Source organism: Pangasianodon hypophthalmus, chromosome 3 (genome assembly GCF_027358585.1).
Source record: "Pangasianodon hypophthalmus isolate fPanHyp1 chromosome 3, fPanHyp1.pri, whole genome shotgun sequence".
Taxonomy (NCBI): Eukaryota; Metazoa; Chordata; class Actinopteri; order Siluriformes; family Pangasiidae; genus Pangasianodon; species Pangasianodon hypophthalmus.
In genome coordinates, this window is record NC_069712.1 from 20,879,511 (window position 1) to 20,896,690 (window position 17,180).

Here is a 17,180-nt window from a genome sequence, read left to right on the forward strand (position 1 = left end):
AAAAAATCCTTGTCTTGGGTTTTCTTGCCATACAAGAAACTCAGCCTGATAGCCTGATAGATCAGATTATTGTCATTTAGTAAATGAACTAGTGAACAAGCAAGAGAAAGCTTTTTTTTGATAGAAACTACAATGCACTCTAAGGGCGTCTGCAACATGCTTTAAATGTACAGGTAACAAAACATAACATATGGGGTGAATTTTTCAGCCAATCAAAGCACAGCAAAACGTGTGTGTGTATATAATTTTTTCTCTATATAGGATGTCTCTGTATGCTGTATCATTACAATTTTATCTTCACCCAAGCCAGTTCCAGCATGACAATACCCCTGTGCACAAAGCAAGCTCCATGAAGACATGTTTGCCAGAGCTGGTGTGGAAGAACTCGAGTGTCCTGCACAGATCACTGACTTCAACCCCACTGAACACCTTTAGGATGAACTGGAACGCAGACTGCACCCCAGGCCTCCTCACCCTACATCAGTGCCTGACCTCACTAATGCTCCTGTGGCTGAATGAACACAAATCCCCACAGCCATGTTCCAACATGTAGTGGAAAGCCTTCCCAGAAGAGTGGAGGTTATTATACCGGCAAAGGGGGACTACATCTGAAATGGGATGTTCAAAAAGAAAATATGAATGTGATGGTCAGGTGTCCACAAACTTTTGGCCATATAATGTATAATGTTAAATACAGCAGTCAAGTAAGGAATAAAGCAACAGGCTAATGTTGTCATAAGAAGATAATCTACACCAGAATGGTGTAGTATGGTACACTAGTGTGTGTGTATGTGTGTGTATGTGTAGAATAATCTTTGACGTACGGAAACTCCACACACATTTGATTTTAAAGCCTGGTTGGTTGTGGATGTGTTTAGCCAGTGCAGGCTCTGACGCAGCGCAGAACCGGAAGTAGCCAGGCGAGCTCTCACATCTCCACTGTATGGGAATGAACAGAGCGGCCCGCGTCCACATATTACTGGTGTAAAACAGCGGGGTAAGTTGTTAGCCATGCTCCAGAAATAAAAAAGCATGAACAACAGAACCGCCTCGGGCCTCCGGCTTGCATATCTGTCAAGTCTCACAGTTTGTTTTTGCCTTTGTTGCTGTCTTACGGCGGTGAATGCAAATCTGACGGGTTTTTAATACTCAAATCATAACAAACACTAAAAAACCCACAGGGCTCAGTAACCTGTTGAGCTCCACATTCTGTGTACAGTCTGTTAGACAGATAGACTTTGGCTGACGGGGATATTGTCAGTCATATGTATGATATTTAGCTAAAGCTTTACTTTCCCTGACAGCAGCGCTGACTGAGAGGGACTTTATTTTCCGTTACACAGCAGAGTGGTTAAGGTGACAGGTGCATTCTCAGTATCTTTACTACCTCAGTAACAACTGCACGACAGCTAATCCACTTACAGCAGCAAAGTATTAAGAGCGTTGATGTCAATTTTAAGGGACTTTTCTTGTATTTTGTTTCCTAAATGTAAATATATAAAATGTTTACCTTTGTATAAAAAAAATCTCTCCATGCAAATCCTTTAATTGCCTGTAGAGGGCATAGAAATAACATAATTCTGGTTCTGAGGGTGGAGGTGGAGGGGAGTGGGGGTGAAAACAACAACAACAACAACAAAAAATCAGCTAGAAAGCTAGCCTATTTAATCATTCATTCATCTCCAGCAACTGCTTTATCCTGGTCAGGGTTGCGGTGAAGCCGGACACTGTTCCGGGAGAGCTGGTTGCAAGCCGGGGACACACCCTGAATGGAACACAGGGCTCCATGTATACACACACACACACACACACATTCACAAAATGTACTGCACAGATAATTTATTTTCCCCACACTAAAGGCAATGTAAATTTCCCTTCAAAGGTACCAGAGGTACCATCAAAGGTGCCAAAGGTACGCATAATGTGCCAAAGATGGCAGATCTAATAACCTTTAACCCCTAATGTCCTTTTTTATTATGAATATATATCTTAAAGCATACACAGTACTTCAGTAACTGCTATGAGTTATTTAGTAAATACAGTGGACAAAATAGCTATGTACTGTAGAGGATTGTAGCTCTGGAATCAATAATGTATCCTGAAAGTTTAAGAGATTTAGTGAGTTTTAAAGGTAACGCCTCTCACTTTCCCAGGTGAAAAGTACATGCAGAAGTTTTGAAGGCATATCCTTAAGTACACCACCCCAATGTCATGCCCTTGTACTGTGAAAATGATTGTTTATTAATTTCTTTTTTCTGTGAATGTATGAGGAGTCCTGCAGCCTGTCTGGAAGAGTGTAATCCAGTTCACCTACAGTGTTAGTGATTGAAAGGTTGTTTCAAATCAAAGAGCTGCCACAGAGTCCCCATGGCTGACATTGAGCAAGGCCTATAAGTCTCGTTTGTAAGTAGTTTTGGATAAAAGTGGCCACCAAATGAGCGTATTGTCCATTTTGGCAGTTTGGTTCCAGGCCTAATAATTACACGCTTAGAGAAAATGGATCTTTAAGTGTTCTTTAATGGTTTATTGGATAATTGAGCGTTCTTAGCATCCAAAAACACTTTCTGATAGGTGGCCTGTAAGTGCTGAATACGTTAACAAAACAAAAACGCAACAGCAAATTCTGGAACACATCGACATGAACTCGAAACAGAATGCTAGGTGCTTACTGAACATCACATGCTCATTGCTGAATGGACACATCCTATGACTGTCACAAAGAAGAATTGCACTTTTTCAGTCGGTTATCTTTTTTGCCTAGCGAAAAGGTTGTAATGCGAAGTTGCTTATGTTATTATAGTGAGGCGTATTTCTTTCATCTGAATAACCTGGCTATCGTTAGGTGGGGATTATGCATTCACATACTCATATTAATGCTGTCCAGAGTTGACTACATATCTAAAATTACATCATATAAATGCCTTTGATAAAAAATATACATAAATAAGAGCATCAGTCAGTTCATTTTGGGTTTATATAACATCCTCCAACTCTCTGTTTTCTGTGGTCTCTTAGACTGATGCATGATTTAGCCAGTCAGTAATGAGCATGTGATGTTCTGTAAAGATCTAGTCTTTCTATTTTGAGTTGAAAGGTGCAAAAAATTAGTTTTTTACAGAAGAACCTCACCAGTGTATAACTATTTTTTGCTGCTATGTTTCTTCATCACCACTTTCAACCCTTTTCCTCCTCTCTCTTTACTTGTCCCTCATGTCCTCTCAGCTCGTCTGATCAGTCCTCTTCCTACTTTTCCCTGTAATGGATCTTATTTCCTGTCATTAGGATGTCTGCCTAGATGAAAGACCTACTTTGCTGGAGATCTGTCCAGGGAATAAAAGAGCTGCAGTTAAGGTGCATTAGTGTACATTTCTGCAATGGTAACTATGGTGTAATTTTGCTCGTCGCATATGTTATGAGACAGAATGCAGTGGAGGGTCCCATCAGCCTATGAATCAGTCTGTGATTAGTGATTCTGTTTCACCTGCTCCTAGTTGTTTTCTGTGCAGGATTATTAAATAAAAAGCAAAGCTGTAAGTGCTGCATTGCAGTTTTAGCTCATAACGTGTGCTAATCCTTTGTGTGTGTGTTTCTGTGTGTCTGTGGCACTCTCGTCAGCTGAGGTTGCACACTGCTCTGTCTCTTTGGCTTTTTGTTAAGAGCTGCGTCACATTGAAGCAGGCCTGCAGCAGAAGAGAAAGGCTGAATAGGGAGGCCACTTTCCTCCAGCTCGCTGCCTTAAAGTGACCTTTCCTACAGAACACATTCACTCTCATTGACGTTAACAGCATGGGAAAAAGAACGACTAAGGACTGACATCCCTGTGATTTATTTGCTGGAGTGAAATGATCCCAGCTGGATTAAAGAGCATGGTTCCGTGTCCAGTTTCAGTTACAGGACTAGTAGCTGTTTTGATATTTTAGAAGAATGAATAATATGGAATGAAAAGCAATCATGAACTCTTACTGTAGTACAGTACAACAGGAATGCTTTATTAGTAGCAATTTATTAGATACATGTATTAAAATTTGTGCATTTGCATCATAATGCTGCCAAATGAATACAAATGAATAAATATGTGATAACCTGGGCTCTAGATTTAGGACTTTTGAGAGGCAGGTAGAAGAGTTGTGGCAATGAGAGAGAAAAATGTGGAATGTAGTATTATAGATGTTTTATGACTATGCTATAACTTTAGTTATGTCTGAGCCTACAGTCTACATGCAGTAGATTGTATTGATTCCCAAATTTTGGCAATGGCTGCAATATAACCAAATCTATTCAGAACACTGATATTAATTCTGTGACTAATTAGTCAAGTGGCTGTTTTGAATAGACAGACGATGTACTCATAATGGTGTCCTCTTACCTCTAAACTGCAGTTCTGTTGAAGCGCTGATATAAATATCCTATTACTCTGTTATAGGGATATCTTTGTGAATGGATTAATGTTTGGTTGTTCATATGTGTGAATGCTTATTTCTGATGATTCATTTGTGCTTATATGTACCTTCACGTATGCTTTTATAAGAATGTGTAAGCTTCTGCATAATGGAGGACTTTAGGACCCAGCACTGGCTCATTGGCTCTCTCGCAGAAAGCACAGACACTAGCGCAGTAGCATTGCTCTCCACACACACTCCCCCACCAGCACCAGATACACACTATACATCCATATGCACTCTTCATCCTAGTAGACAAGACCTCTCAGACAGCTCGCATTCACACATATTTAGCTTTTAAGAGGGTATGCGCTGATTCTCTGCTCATCAGTGAGCATCAAGCAGTGGTGCTGGCCTTCTCCTGGATCAGGCTCCGTTCTGCTGGACCAAGAGCAGACAGCAAGTTTCATCCAGCCATCATACGGATGGAGAGAAGAGACAGAGTGATGTGTGATGGAAGACAGGGGAGGTAGGGAGTGTGACAAAGGGAGACAGAGAGGTAGAGACCATATTGCTGTCTAGAGAAGGGCAGGGAGTCATCAGCAACACTGGAGCAGCATGTCTCAAATGAAGAGGAACACTTATAGCAGGGTGAGTGACAAACAGGTAAATAATTACACAAATACAATAACCTACTGTTTGTTATTCATTTTCTGTGCACCATAAGGAAAGGCATGTCTTTATGTAATATCAAAAGGTATTGGATAGTGATGGTTCCATGTGGCTGAGTGGATTTGTATTTGGGGGAAGAGTAACATCATCAGATTGCTATTGTGCTTTCCTAAGTAGTATAGCATGACCGGAAGTGTACTGAAATGACACATGATGATGTCACCCAGTGATATCATTTCTGGGATCTAGAGTTAAATAATCTATTATAGAATTCAGCATTCAGTTAGAATGTGTATGTATCAGTCAATTTTTTATTATATTTAATCTTTTCTCTTTTTTTTTTTTTTTTTTTTTTAAAGTTGAAAATGTTTTAGGTTATCTGCATATTATTTTAAGCAAACCCAGTATCTAATCCTTCATCCAACCTCCTTTTCAACCTGCATTTTAAAAAAAAACCCTACAGTAGCTCCTAAAACTTGCATGCAGGCAGTTTAATGACATTTCATCAGACATTTCATCAGCATGATCTCCATATAAACTAACAGTCTTACAGAGAAATAGAGAACTGCTAGTTTGATGTTTTTACAGTATCTTAAATGTATGGACTTAAGCAGGATACAATAAACACTGAGTTTACGGTTTCAGTACAAATGTATGTGTGTGTGTGTTTGTGTGTGTGTGTATGTGTTCATGTTTATTTATTCATGTTTCCTGAACCATCTAAGTGGGATTGTGGATGATCACATATCGCAGCCTTAAAGAATAAAAGAGCGCGCACACACACACTAAGTTTACCCCTGCTGCAGACCTGTAAAAAAGAAGTAACGGTAAGCCAGGGTTGCTTGCTCCAAAAGATTTAATTTCAAACAAACAGCAAATATTTGCTCCCAGTGAGGCCTGTGCCACAGTGCGTGTACACCCATGTTTTTACCCATGATACAGAGACTCACAAGCACACACACACAGTGGTCCCTTAAACAAAACATATATGAAACATATATGAGATAGCAATCCTATATTATTCAGTGTCTAATTATTTAGTAGCTGCACTGAAAGCACCATCTTGCTTAGTCATTAAAACAGTTCACACTTTCTCTTTCCTTTTGCTCACCTCCCATATTTGCTGAGTCACTATCATAACTCATTGGTCCTTTTACTGGAGGAGTTTATAGCTTAAAATCTTCCTGTCTCTGTATAGTAATTGTTTTTCTCAAGTTAGATGCTATGACCTTTGCATACCCATATACGAATTCATGAAAGAAATGTTATTAACCTAGTTCCTGCACTCTTGTTCTATTGTCAGTTGATCATATATCTATTAGTAATTTTTGCTTGCAAATACCTAGATGTCACCATCGATTGATTATAAGCTAATATAGTGAAATTATAATACATGCACTCTGAGACTTGTTGAAAGCTTGTAGCTTTCGTAAAAAAGGAACATTATTTTTGACTGTCTCTTTTGCTCTTGCTCTTGGCACAACAAAAAAGAGTATCTGACTGAACAGAAAATGAATATAGAACATGTCTCTGAAGACCTGCATCGTTGCTAGTTGTGTCTTTGTGTGCTATGAAATGAATGCAGGTATTTGGACTACTTTCTCTGAGATGTGTGTAGAGCAGTTGCAGGATTTGTTCAGTCTGAGTCATACTTTGAACTGAAATTTGAATTGAAAATTTGATTTATCAGTTCTGCACTATAGTGCTGGTTAGTACTACCCACACTATTTCTCTTCTCTTCCAGTGGGCAGAGCAGTATTTTGCAGATCAGACATTATTAAAGAAAAAAGCTACAACATGAAGATACTACTGATGATTTTTTTTTAATTTAATTATGCTTCACCCTGTCTTGCATGTCATATACAGTATATATTTTGGATTGTATGAACAATGGGATTTAATTTTATTAACAGACACATACACCTTTTCCTATTCTGTCCTCAAATGCCTCATTTGTATAGTCTCTCTTTCTCACTCTCCCTGCCTGTCTTTCAGACCACTAGCAGTGGCAGCAGCAGGATGAGTTCAGATGGAGGAGGACGGCCAGTGAAGGTGGGCTCTGTGGTGGAGGTCATTGGAAAGGGTCATCGTGGCACTGTGGCCTACATCGGCAATACGCTCTTCGCCTCAGGGAAATGGGTGGGAGTCATCCTGGAAGAGGCCAGAGGCAAGAACGATGGCACAGTGCAAGGCAAGCGCTACTTCACCTGCGTTGAGAACCATGGGATATTTGTGCGGCAGTCACAGGTAAACAAATTGCTGACATTACTTACGTATTGTAAGAATGAGTTTACGTGGAAGTTGGAAACTATGCACCTTATCCTCTTATTCTAATGTAGATCCAGTTGGTGGAGGATGGAGCAGACACAACATCGCCTGACACTCCTGAAGCTGCCACATCTAAAGTGCCTAAGCGAGGTGAGCTTCTTTTTATGGGGATTCATAGGTATGGTATACAGATTGTGTTTCATATGTGTGTGTAGACATAATTGTACTGTAAATTTGTTACAGTCTTGTTGGATTTTATGCAAATGACCTTCACAGTTTTTTTAGTCTTTGTACCTTGCCTTGTCCACAGAGATTCTGGAGGTTCCCAAGTCCAATAAAGTGGTGAGTGCCAGGTCTTACCAAAAAAAAACAAACAAAAAAAAAAGGGTTTGTGTGTATCCATGTGTATGGGTTATACATATACGGTCCTTTCTGAAACTATTGGAACAGCAAGAGTAATTATTTTATTTTTGCTATACACTGAAGACATTTGGGATTGAGTTCAAAAATTGAACATGATATGGGAGGTGATAGCACAGAATTTATTTGTTTGCTCTGATGTGTTAAACAATTTAGAACATGGCACCTTTTGTTTGAACACACCCATTTTTCAAGTGATCAAAAAATATTGGAACATGTGAGTGACAGGTATTTCTTGTTGCCCAGGTATGCCCTGTTAGATTGAGTGTTTAAACAATTCATAGCTCTGAATGTCTACTCTTGGTTTGAGCCATGGGTTTTGCCTAGGAAGGCTTCATTTGTTGTTAAAACGGATAAACCAACATGAGGAACTGAGAGTTGTCTATGTGAGAAAAGCAAGTCATTCTGAAGCTGAGAAAAGAGGGAAACGTGATCAGAGCCAATGCACTAGAATTAGGCATAGCCAATACAATTTTGAATGTCCTGAAAAAGAAAGAAACCACTGGTGTACTAAGAAACAGACACTGAACAGGTTGGCCGAGGAAAACAACAGAGAGAGCTATGAAGAAAAACCCCAAAACAACAAGCAGTGACATTACCAGCAAGAGAGTGGAAATATAGAGGCCATACCATAAGATGTAAACCACTCATCAGCAGTAAGAATCAGAAGGTCAGATTGGAATTCGCGAAGAAATACAGAGATGAGCCACAAAAGTTCTGGAACCAAGATTAACCTCTACCAAAGAGATGGGAAGGCCAAAGTGTGGAGAGAGACAGGATCTGTTCGCAATCCAAAACGTACGAGCTCATCGGTCAAGCATGGTGGAGGTAGTGTCATGGCTTGGGCTTGCAGGCTCACTAATCTTTATTGATGATGTAACTCATGATGGTAGCAGCAGAATGAATTCAGAAGCCTACAGAAACATTCTGTCTGCCAGTTTATAGAGAAATGCATCTAATCAAATTGGGAGGAACTTCATCATGCAGCAAAACACACTTCTAATACAACAAAGGACTTCATCAGGGGGAAAACTGGAAGGTTATAGACTGGCCAAGTCAATCACCAGACCTTAACCCAACTAAGCATGCATTTCACCACCTGAAGAGGAGACTGAAGGGAGAAACTCCCAGAACTAACAAGAACTCAAAGAAGCTGCAGTACAAGCCTGGAAAAGCATCACAAAAGAAGAATGCAACAGTTTGGTGATGTAAGCGGGTCGCTGGGTTGATGCAGTTATTGCAAGCAAGATATATGCAACCAAATGTTAAGTGTTATTTACTTTAATTTACTTTAAGACTGTTCCTATACCTTTGCTCACCTAAAAATTGGGTGAACTGCCACCACAGGTGTATAGAAAAAACAAAAGAATTGGCCTTGCCATTCCAATACTTTCGGAGGGGACTGTATATATGCTATTGCTCAGTGTTACCTGATCATTCATTCCGTGTCTTGATCTAATTGGCTCTAGTGTTTATTGGCTACATAGAAAGTGGACATTGTTACCTTTTGTATCCACCAGAGGGGGTCATTGTTATAGGTTCTTTGGAAATATTCCTCCTCTCTCATTCAGCTGACATTCAATTATCATTGTACATGTTTGTTCCTGTTAGAAAGCATTACACTCCTTAATTAGTGTAAACATTATTGCAGTTTTTCATAAATGCTTACACATTGAAATTTTGAAATCACTGGCAAAGATTTCTCAATAATGAGGTTTAGTTCTTTTGCTGTAGCCTTTTTGACAAACCTCTAGACAAATTTTTCTGTAATTGACTGTCATTACACACTCCATACACACCACTGATTTTGTGAAACACTTCTCAAAGTGCTCCAACTCTAAACATAGATTTCATGATAAAGTCTCTAAGTAAAGAAATCTAATGTTATATAGAAAATATAATAGAAAGTATAATGCATTCTTTTTATGCAGTATGTGGGTACACCTGCCAACCAAGACTGTATACTGGAAAAGGTTGGAAGAAACAGAGGATGAGGAAGAAGACAGTGTAGAGATTGAGCTAGAGTTAGAAGGCGAGAGACACACAAACACCACTTTATTAGGAACACTTGCATATTCATGCAGTTATCTAATCAGCACAATGCATAAAATCATGCAGATACAGGTCAAGAGCTTCAGTTAATGTTCACATCAAACACCATGGAGAAAAAGTGTGATCTCTGTGACTTTAACCGTGGCATGGTTGTTGGAGTCAGATTGTTGTGTGAAATTCACGCGGTAAGTGTGGGTGGAATTTGATTGTGAATATTTCTTTTTTAGATGAGGTTTAAGTTTATATCCTGCATTTTACAATACATAGTGGTTTGCAAAATGTGTACAGTTTTGAGTTATATGTTGGGGAATTTGGGAGCAGTGACACTGTTTCTGAAACATGTGTAAGCAATTGAGAAAAACTGGAATGTATGAAAGGTATTCAATCATTTACCCCTCACATACACTCAACAATATTGGTACCCTTCAAGAGAATGTGCAAAAGCAATTACAGAATCTACTTATCAGTTTAAGATAAGTTCTGCAATTACAGAATCTACTTATCTAAGAAAAAGAAACAAACAAGCAAGCAAACAAATAAATAAATAAACTTATTTCATTAAACCACCTATAACAGAAGTTCAATATTTAACTGCAAATGCATCTTTTAAAAGATGACCCCAAATGTAGATACAAAATCAATGTTTTATAATGGCCATTTGAACTCTAGTAAAAACTTGTGGTCTGAATTGAAAAGGGAAGTCCACATGCACAAATCTAAGAATGCAAAGCAGCTTAAAATGCATAAATGCTGACGGAAGGTGGTCAGATATGAAGCTCACATGGCAAAGAACTGCAAAGTCAAGCATATTGGACATGCATTCATTCATCTTCAGTATCTGCTTTATCCTGGTCAAGGTTGAACACCTCAGGAATTGACTATATCATTGTCTCCAAAACTGTTAGACATTATAGAACGAGGCTCAGTGCTGCTATTCTCTCCAAATCGTAATTGTAGGGATGCTTGAAACAAGCATTTTTTTTTTTTTTTTTTGAAAAAAAAATTGCACAAGTTAAGACGTCTTAAAAAATAAAAATAAAATAAAACCAACCTTGTCACTATATGTTTAAGCTCAGGGTATCACTCAATGAATGCGTTGTTTCTATATTAATTATTGCTAATTTTCATGAAGGGTGTCAATAATTATAGAGTTGACTGTATTCCATCTCAAATTCAACCGGTACACACATTCATGTATTCCGTATTGGGCTCTTCCTCTTTCCCTTATACTGAAGATAGAGAGGGTCAGTGTGGTATGTGTATGTGTGTGCATTCCACTTCCTCTTACAATACTCTGATTGATTGATCTTTGACGTCTCACCTCTTCCTCCTTCCTCTGAGCATGCAGCGAGGAACCAAACCCAAAAAGGTGCTGCATGTTTCTCTAACCTCCCTTAATGTAGACCACCCTACACACACCACCGCTCCGCCCAGAGCCGCTGCATGCTGTCAAACCCTGTTATAAACACACCTAAAGTAACTGTGTGTGTTTGTACTCCTTGTCAATCTGTTCTTGTTTGCTGGTCCTGTGCATTCTGTTTGGAAGAGTTTGTGATAAGCTGCATAGGTGTATAAGCATTCAGCATGTGTATGTAGAAGCAGAAAGGCAGAGAGAGACTGGACTGCAGTTCCATAAATGCCATATTCAGTATGCAAGTTTATTTGGACATCATATGACAAAATGCAAAGTTGGCAATAGACACCATGTACAGTCTGTTGGTCTGAAGTCATCATTACAGCATCTTGATTAGCATTTTTGTATCACCATTCAGGCTTGAGCCAGTATTTGTGTTTCAGCCTAAATGCTTATAATGAACATACGTTAGACAGGAGTTCCTCACTGAAATGTCCGTCAACTTTAAACATCATTAAAAAGAATAAAGGACAAATAAAGTAAATAATAAAGTTCTCAGCTCACATCTGCCCTTTTCTAATGGAGCATGTGCTGTCTGAGTGCTCATGCTCTCCAAAGCAATTTATGACAGTGTTCAGCCTGTACACTGACGCAGACTGCCACGGGTCACTGCTGAAATATCGAGCTCTCAGAATCACATCTGCAAAGCCTCTTCTTATTAACATCAACATTCAGTTGGTATTTTAGACCAGAGGCTGCTTGTGTGCTCTACCAGACAGTAGTATAGGTATTAGAAATGTAGACTTAACAGAGCTAAGATAATCTCGCTCTTGGGTTAAGAAGTACAGAGCATCAGATAGAGTAGTAAGCAACTAGTAAGCAACATAAAGCATTATTTATAATACCTAAAATGTTCTTTCAGTGATATTTGAGCCACCACTTACTGCAGCTCTCTTGGGCTTTTGTTCATTTTGTTTCATGAGTGCATGGTATTCGATTACTGATGTTTCAGCATCACAGGTTATAGCAGTAACTAGAACTCTGTATTTCTTTTATATTTGGTAGCATTATTTATTTGTATATTTGTAAATTCTTTTCATTAATTATTCATCGATGTCATACCCTTATACATAATACATTCAAAATACATTTATGGAAGTCATAAACAAACCAGTGCCATTTTACTATTTTTTTTCTTTTTGAGAACTCTGAATATCCAACATTGTAAAGCCATTTTAATATATAGACATCTGATATGACCAACAAACCTGTATACACACTACAGTACAGTTTGTAAATACACTTTGTCAGAACATTTTATTTTGTCTCTATACTCCATCACATTGGATTTGAAATATAAATGCTTCCTATGTGGTTAAAGTACCGAATATCAGATTAAATTAAGATGTTATTGTTACATCCATCCATCCATTTTCTGTACCGCTTATCCTACACAGGGTCACGGGGGAGCCTGAAGCCTATCCTAGGGGACTTGGGTTACACCCTGGACAGGGTGCCAACCCGTCGCAGGGCACACAATCACACCACTGGCAATTTGAAAATGCCAATTAGCCTACAATACATTTCTTTGGACTGGGGGAGGAAACCCCCAAAGCACAGGGAGAACATGCAAACTCTGCGCACACACAGGGCGGAGGCGAGATTAGCGAGGCAAACGGGCTAACCACTAAACCATTTTGTCCCCAATGTTACATACAATTTGTAGGAATTGTAGCCCATTTTACACCTTTTAGGAAACCAAGGCTTCTTAGAAATCTGAGAACTCACATGTGACTTACATTTACATTTACGGCATTTGGCAGACGCCCAGAGCGACTTACAATTATCTTATTTATACAACTGAGCAGTTGAGGGTTAAGGGCTTTGCTCAAGGGTCCAGCAGTGGTAGCCTGGTGGTGCTGGGATTTGAACTCTCAACCTTCCGATCAGGAGTCCAGCGTCTTAACCACTAAGCTACCACCTCCCTTTGTCTGGTTGCGTCATTAGTTCATGCACAAGCAACGTACAGAGCAAGATACAGAGCTGATTCTGGATCTGGCACTTTCACTTGGAGAGTCACACATAAATTGTGAAGTTCTGGAACAATTTTTACAAAAAAGGCAAAGAATAACCTTTCCCATCACACAAGTGACATACGGTATAGTATAATAGTATCACTTGTCTTTAATGCAAAAAGTGGAATGCTCTTAACTGGCTGAGTATAAATAAGTAGGAACTGAAAATGGCTGACAGTGCTCTGCAGAGCTTGATCATGGAAGACACTCAAAGTCTGCTGATGTCTGTGGGTTACAGACATCATATTGTCATACACTGCAAAAGATTTGTACCAGAAACCTAAACACAATAATCTGATTTAAGATTATGTTAATGATATATGATTGACCCTGGAAATGGCGGGTTTATGTACATATATTGGTTTTATTTTGCGCAAATTAAAGTTGACATTCTGCACATAACCATATAGTCACAGATTAATTTCAAATCCAGTGTTCTGAAGTACAGAACCTAAGCAACAAACACGGTCACTGTTATTAACTGCACTGCAAGTTATTTGGGTGTGAAGCAGTGTAGTATGTGGTACAAAAGTCTGAGTAGAACAGACACACAAAGTTGTGGAATAAAACTGTTTTATTTGCTGAACAGATGTATAGGAAAGCAACTAAATTCACCATTCTCCACTCTTTCTTCTCTCACCTGCTCCATCTAATCTTCCCACCATCTTTCTGCACTCTGCAGAGCTGTAATCTGATCTATCACTCTGTTGCTAAACTGCGGTGCTCTCCTCTTCCCTTCTTTCACTCTCTGTGGAATCGATATTTGGATGATGCTGCATCTGCTCACACTAAGTGCACTAATATATTTAAAACACAGACATAAAAGTAATGCATTAGGATCCCAGAACATTGGTAAAAAGTAGATTCAAAATTGTGGCCTCTATGTAGACCACTCACATGATGTGTATGTTCTTGCCCCATTGATTTGGAAAGCCTAATGTAATTAACCCATAGAGAGATGCCAGTGAAATGTTGCTAGGATACACGGCAGACTTCCATAAGTTCCCCCTTCCCCTCACCCACCCTTTTCTTTCTCTCTCTCTCTCTCTCTCTTTCTCTCTTTCTCTCCCCTCTTGTTCCTGTCTGAGGCTAACACTCAGGAGGGAGGGAGGCTTGTGATGTAATGTGATGGCGAGGCAGCTGTAGGCACAAAAGAGCAACAGAGGGAGGGAGGGAGAGAGGAGGAGACTAAGGGAGAGGCAAGGAAGAGAGAGAGAGATGGATGCTGAGGGAGAGAGCGATGGCTGCTGTGCAGAAAGATGACAGTGCTATAATCAGAGAGACGAGTCGAGCAATAGAGATGAGGCTCTGACTGCTGGTGAAAAAGCAAGGATTGGGATACTGCAGCAAACAGAAAGAGAAAAGGATTTAGAAGCACTGACTACCTGCAGCACCGTTCGTGTGTGTGTGTGTGTTTGTGTGTGCTTGTGTGTCTGGACCCATCTTGCCTGCTACAGTGTGTTTGTGGCTTTGCTACAGGTTTGGCCTGCTTTCCCCACTCTGTCTCTCTGTTAATGTGACTGAAACCCTTTTCTGTCTTTCTACTCTCTTTTTGCCCCTGTGTGTGTGTGCGTGTGTGTGTCTGTGTGCGCGTGCGTGCACATTGTGTGTGTTTGTGTGTGTTTGTCCTCTTCACTCGCCAATATGATGAGACAGACGCCTGCTCCTCGTAAGGTACACAGCATCTGATCTGCTTTATTATCATATTCCTGTGCTCTTCTTTATCTGTAATATAGTGATCAAATCAGTATGAGCAGAAATGGAGTCATGGTGTGTGTGTGTGTGTGTGTGTGTGTGTGTGGTGTGTGCAGTTCTACGGGTTTGGGGGGTGTGAGCGAATGAGTAAGTGCAGATCAAGTTGTTGAGTGCAGCAATACAAGTAAAAGGCTTCACTTGTGAATAGCATTGTGTCAAGGATTAGTCACATGATTATGATTGTTATAAGACTAATGTTTATGATTATTATGAGACAACTAAGACTAATAATATTTATAACACCATTTTATCATAATGATTGATTAGCCTTTTTAAATAAGATATGTGCTGGTTAGGAGTTCCGTGAATTGATTTTATTAACTTTAACTCTGTGTGTGTGTGTGTGTGTGTGTGTGTGTGTGTGTGTGTGTGGGTGGGTGGTTAGGTACAGAGGAGTTTTGTTTGTGTGGGAACTGTGGTGTCCTCAGTGTAACACAGTGCTGTCGTGAAAAGGCTTGTGTGTGTGTATGTGTGTGTTTGTGTGTGTGTTTTGACCTTGGTGGTGCCAGTCGGCTGTGCTGATTTTCCTAATTAGTGAATAAAATTAGAGTTGTAACTGAGTTCCAAAGCTGTTTTTGACAAATGTGTGTGTTTATGATAGAACTGTTATTTAAAGAAAATACATACACACGTACAGTACATACACAACCTGCTTCTTGCCTTTTTCACTAATCCTGTATTCTCTCTTCAATTCTCTTTCTACCTGCTCAATCATGATGTGTGTGTTTTCTGGTGTGTGCGTGTGTGTGCTTGCTCATCAGACTACGGCCAGGAGGCCAAAGGTGAGTTTTAATTTGCAACAAGATTTAAACTAATCCATTTGTGTGAGTTTAACATGTTATGATCAAGAGTATGATTTTTCTCACCTGTAATTGGTGTCTTGTGGGATGAGTGAAGCTTTATGTTGAGTACTCCCTGTTTTATGTGTGTGACACGTGTGGTTTAAACTCAAATTTGAAATTCAAATAAAAGGTGATAGGTTTATCACTTATTCAAATTTAGTTGTTTATATTAATTTTTTATATCTCAAGACCAGAAGCTAAAATTATTTTGTTTTTTTTATTAACCTAGATACACAAAGGTTCAGTGCTGAGTTGGTTTTATTATTATAATATTTTATATATATATATTATCATTTGAAACAGAGTAAAACGACATATAGATTTACAGCTGGGAAAAAATAGAGCATTTTTCATTCCCGTTATTTTTGAAAAACATGGGCCATAATTTTTTGGCATAACAGTAAAATTGCAATGTTCGCTTAAATGACATTTATGGTGAGATAGTAAACTATGGTGATGGCACCATGTGATAGATGGGCATGCGTTCTCTGTGTGTGTCAGGCGCGGTCGGGTGTTGGAGTAAAGGTGGGTTCTGGCTCAGCTTCGGCTGGAGAGATGAGCAGTAGTGAACCCAGCACACCTGCTCAAACCCCACTGGCTGCTCCGGTTATCCCCTCCCCTGTTGGGACTCTCCCCTCCCCTGGAGCTCCACCCATCCCAGCCCCGAGTAAGGTGGGATGCAGCAGTCTTTTTCTGTCTTTCTAGAGTGAGGCTTATACATCATTTATCCTGAAGTTTTTATGCACATCATAATGTCTAATATAAATCAAAAAGTTTAAGAGACATCCAAAGTCTTTCATTATTCACTGAGTGTTTATTTTTATTCACATTACTACACTGAGAATGTACATGTCTATATTCATGTCAATTTTCTTTTGTGGTTTTGTTTTTGCAGTTTAGGGTTAAAGCAATAAAGGGTTTATATTAAATTTTATGCGACTCTGCTTATTTTCAGTGTCACATTCTGAATTGTTTGTGTTTGTCTGTGGCTGTGTGTACATGGGTCAGTGTAATACTAATATACTCCATAGAACACAGAAGGACATGAGCTAGTGAGCTATATGTGCACTTCTAAAAAATGTGCACATATGGCAAAGAATTGGCAGCATTAGCTAAACCAATTAATTTGCTAATGTTAGCCAGCTAAATAATGTGTTTATCTAATGTTATTCCTCCTGACTATTTGACTAGTAGCTAGCTAAGTTCACTAATAAGCCATCTAATAGTTAGCTAATTATATATGTGGATAAATGGATAAAATCAGGTCAACTATAATATTTATCTTATGCAAGCTGGGTGCAAATTTATAATCCCACATCGATGCACATAACATAAAGTGTGTTTATGTGAAAGCTCATCTCCT

At 39.2% G+C, this 17,180-nt stretch overlaps 1 protein-coding gene across 7 annotated transcripts in view; it reads left to right on the forward strand.

The window, feature by feature from the left end:
* Positions 1-131: 131 nt before the first annotated feature.
* Positions 132-17,180, forward strand: part of dctn1b (dynactin 1b) — a 31,061-nt gene continuing 14,012 nt past the window's right edge. Inside the window, exons 1-8 of one of the 7 annotated variants that reach the window (XM_034302971.2) lie at positions 132-997; positions 7,047-7,298; positions 7,391-7,469; positions 7,630-7,661; positions 11,140-11,160; positions 14,877-14,894; positions 15,737-15,757; positions 16,319-16,489. In XM_034302971.2, the coding sequence (XP_034158862.2) occupies positions 7,071-7,298; positions 7,391-7,469; positions 7,630-7,661; positions 11,140-11,160; positions 14,877-14,894; positions 15,737-15,757; positions 16,319-16,489 (570 nt within the window). In that variant the 5' untranslated portion in view covers positions 132-997; positions 7,047-7,070. Of the gene's footprint in view, positions 998-3,004; positions 5,046-7,046; positions 7,299-7,390; positions 7,470-7,629; positions 7,662-11,139; positions 11,161-14,876; positions 14,895-15,736; positions 15,758-16,318; positions 16,490-17,180 lie in introns of those variants that run through there. The other 6 variants (XM_026938352.3, XM_026938361.3, XM_026938370.3 and 3 more) reach the window with 6 other exon arrangements.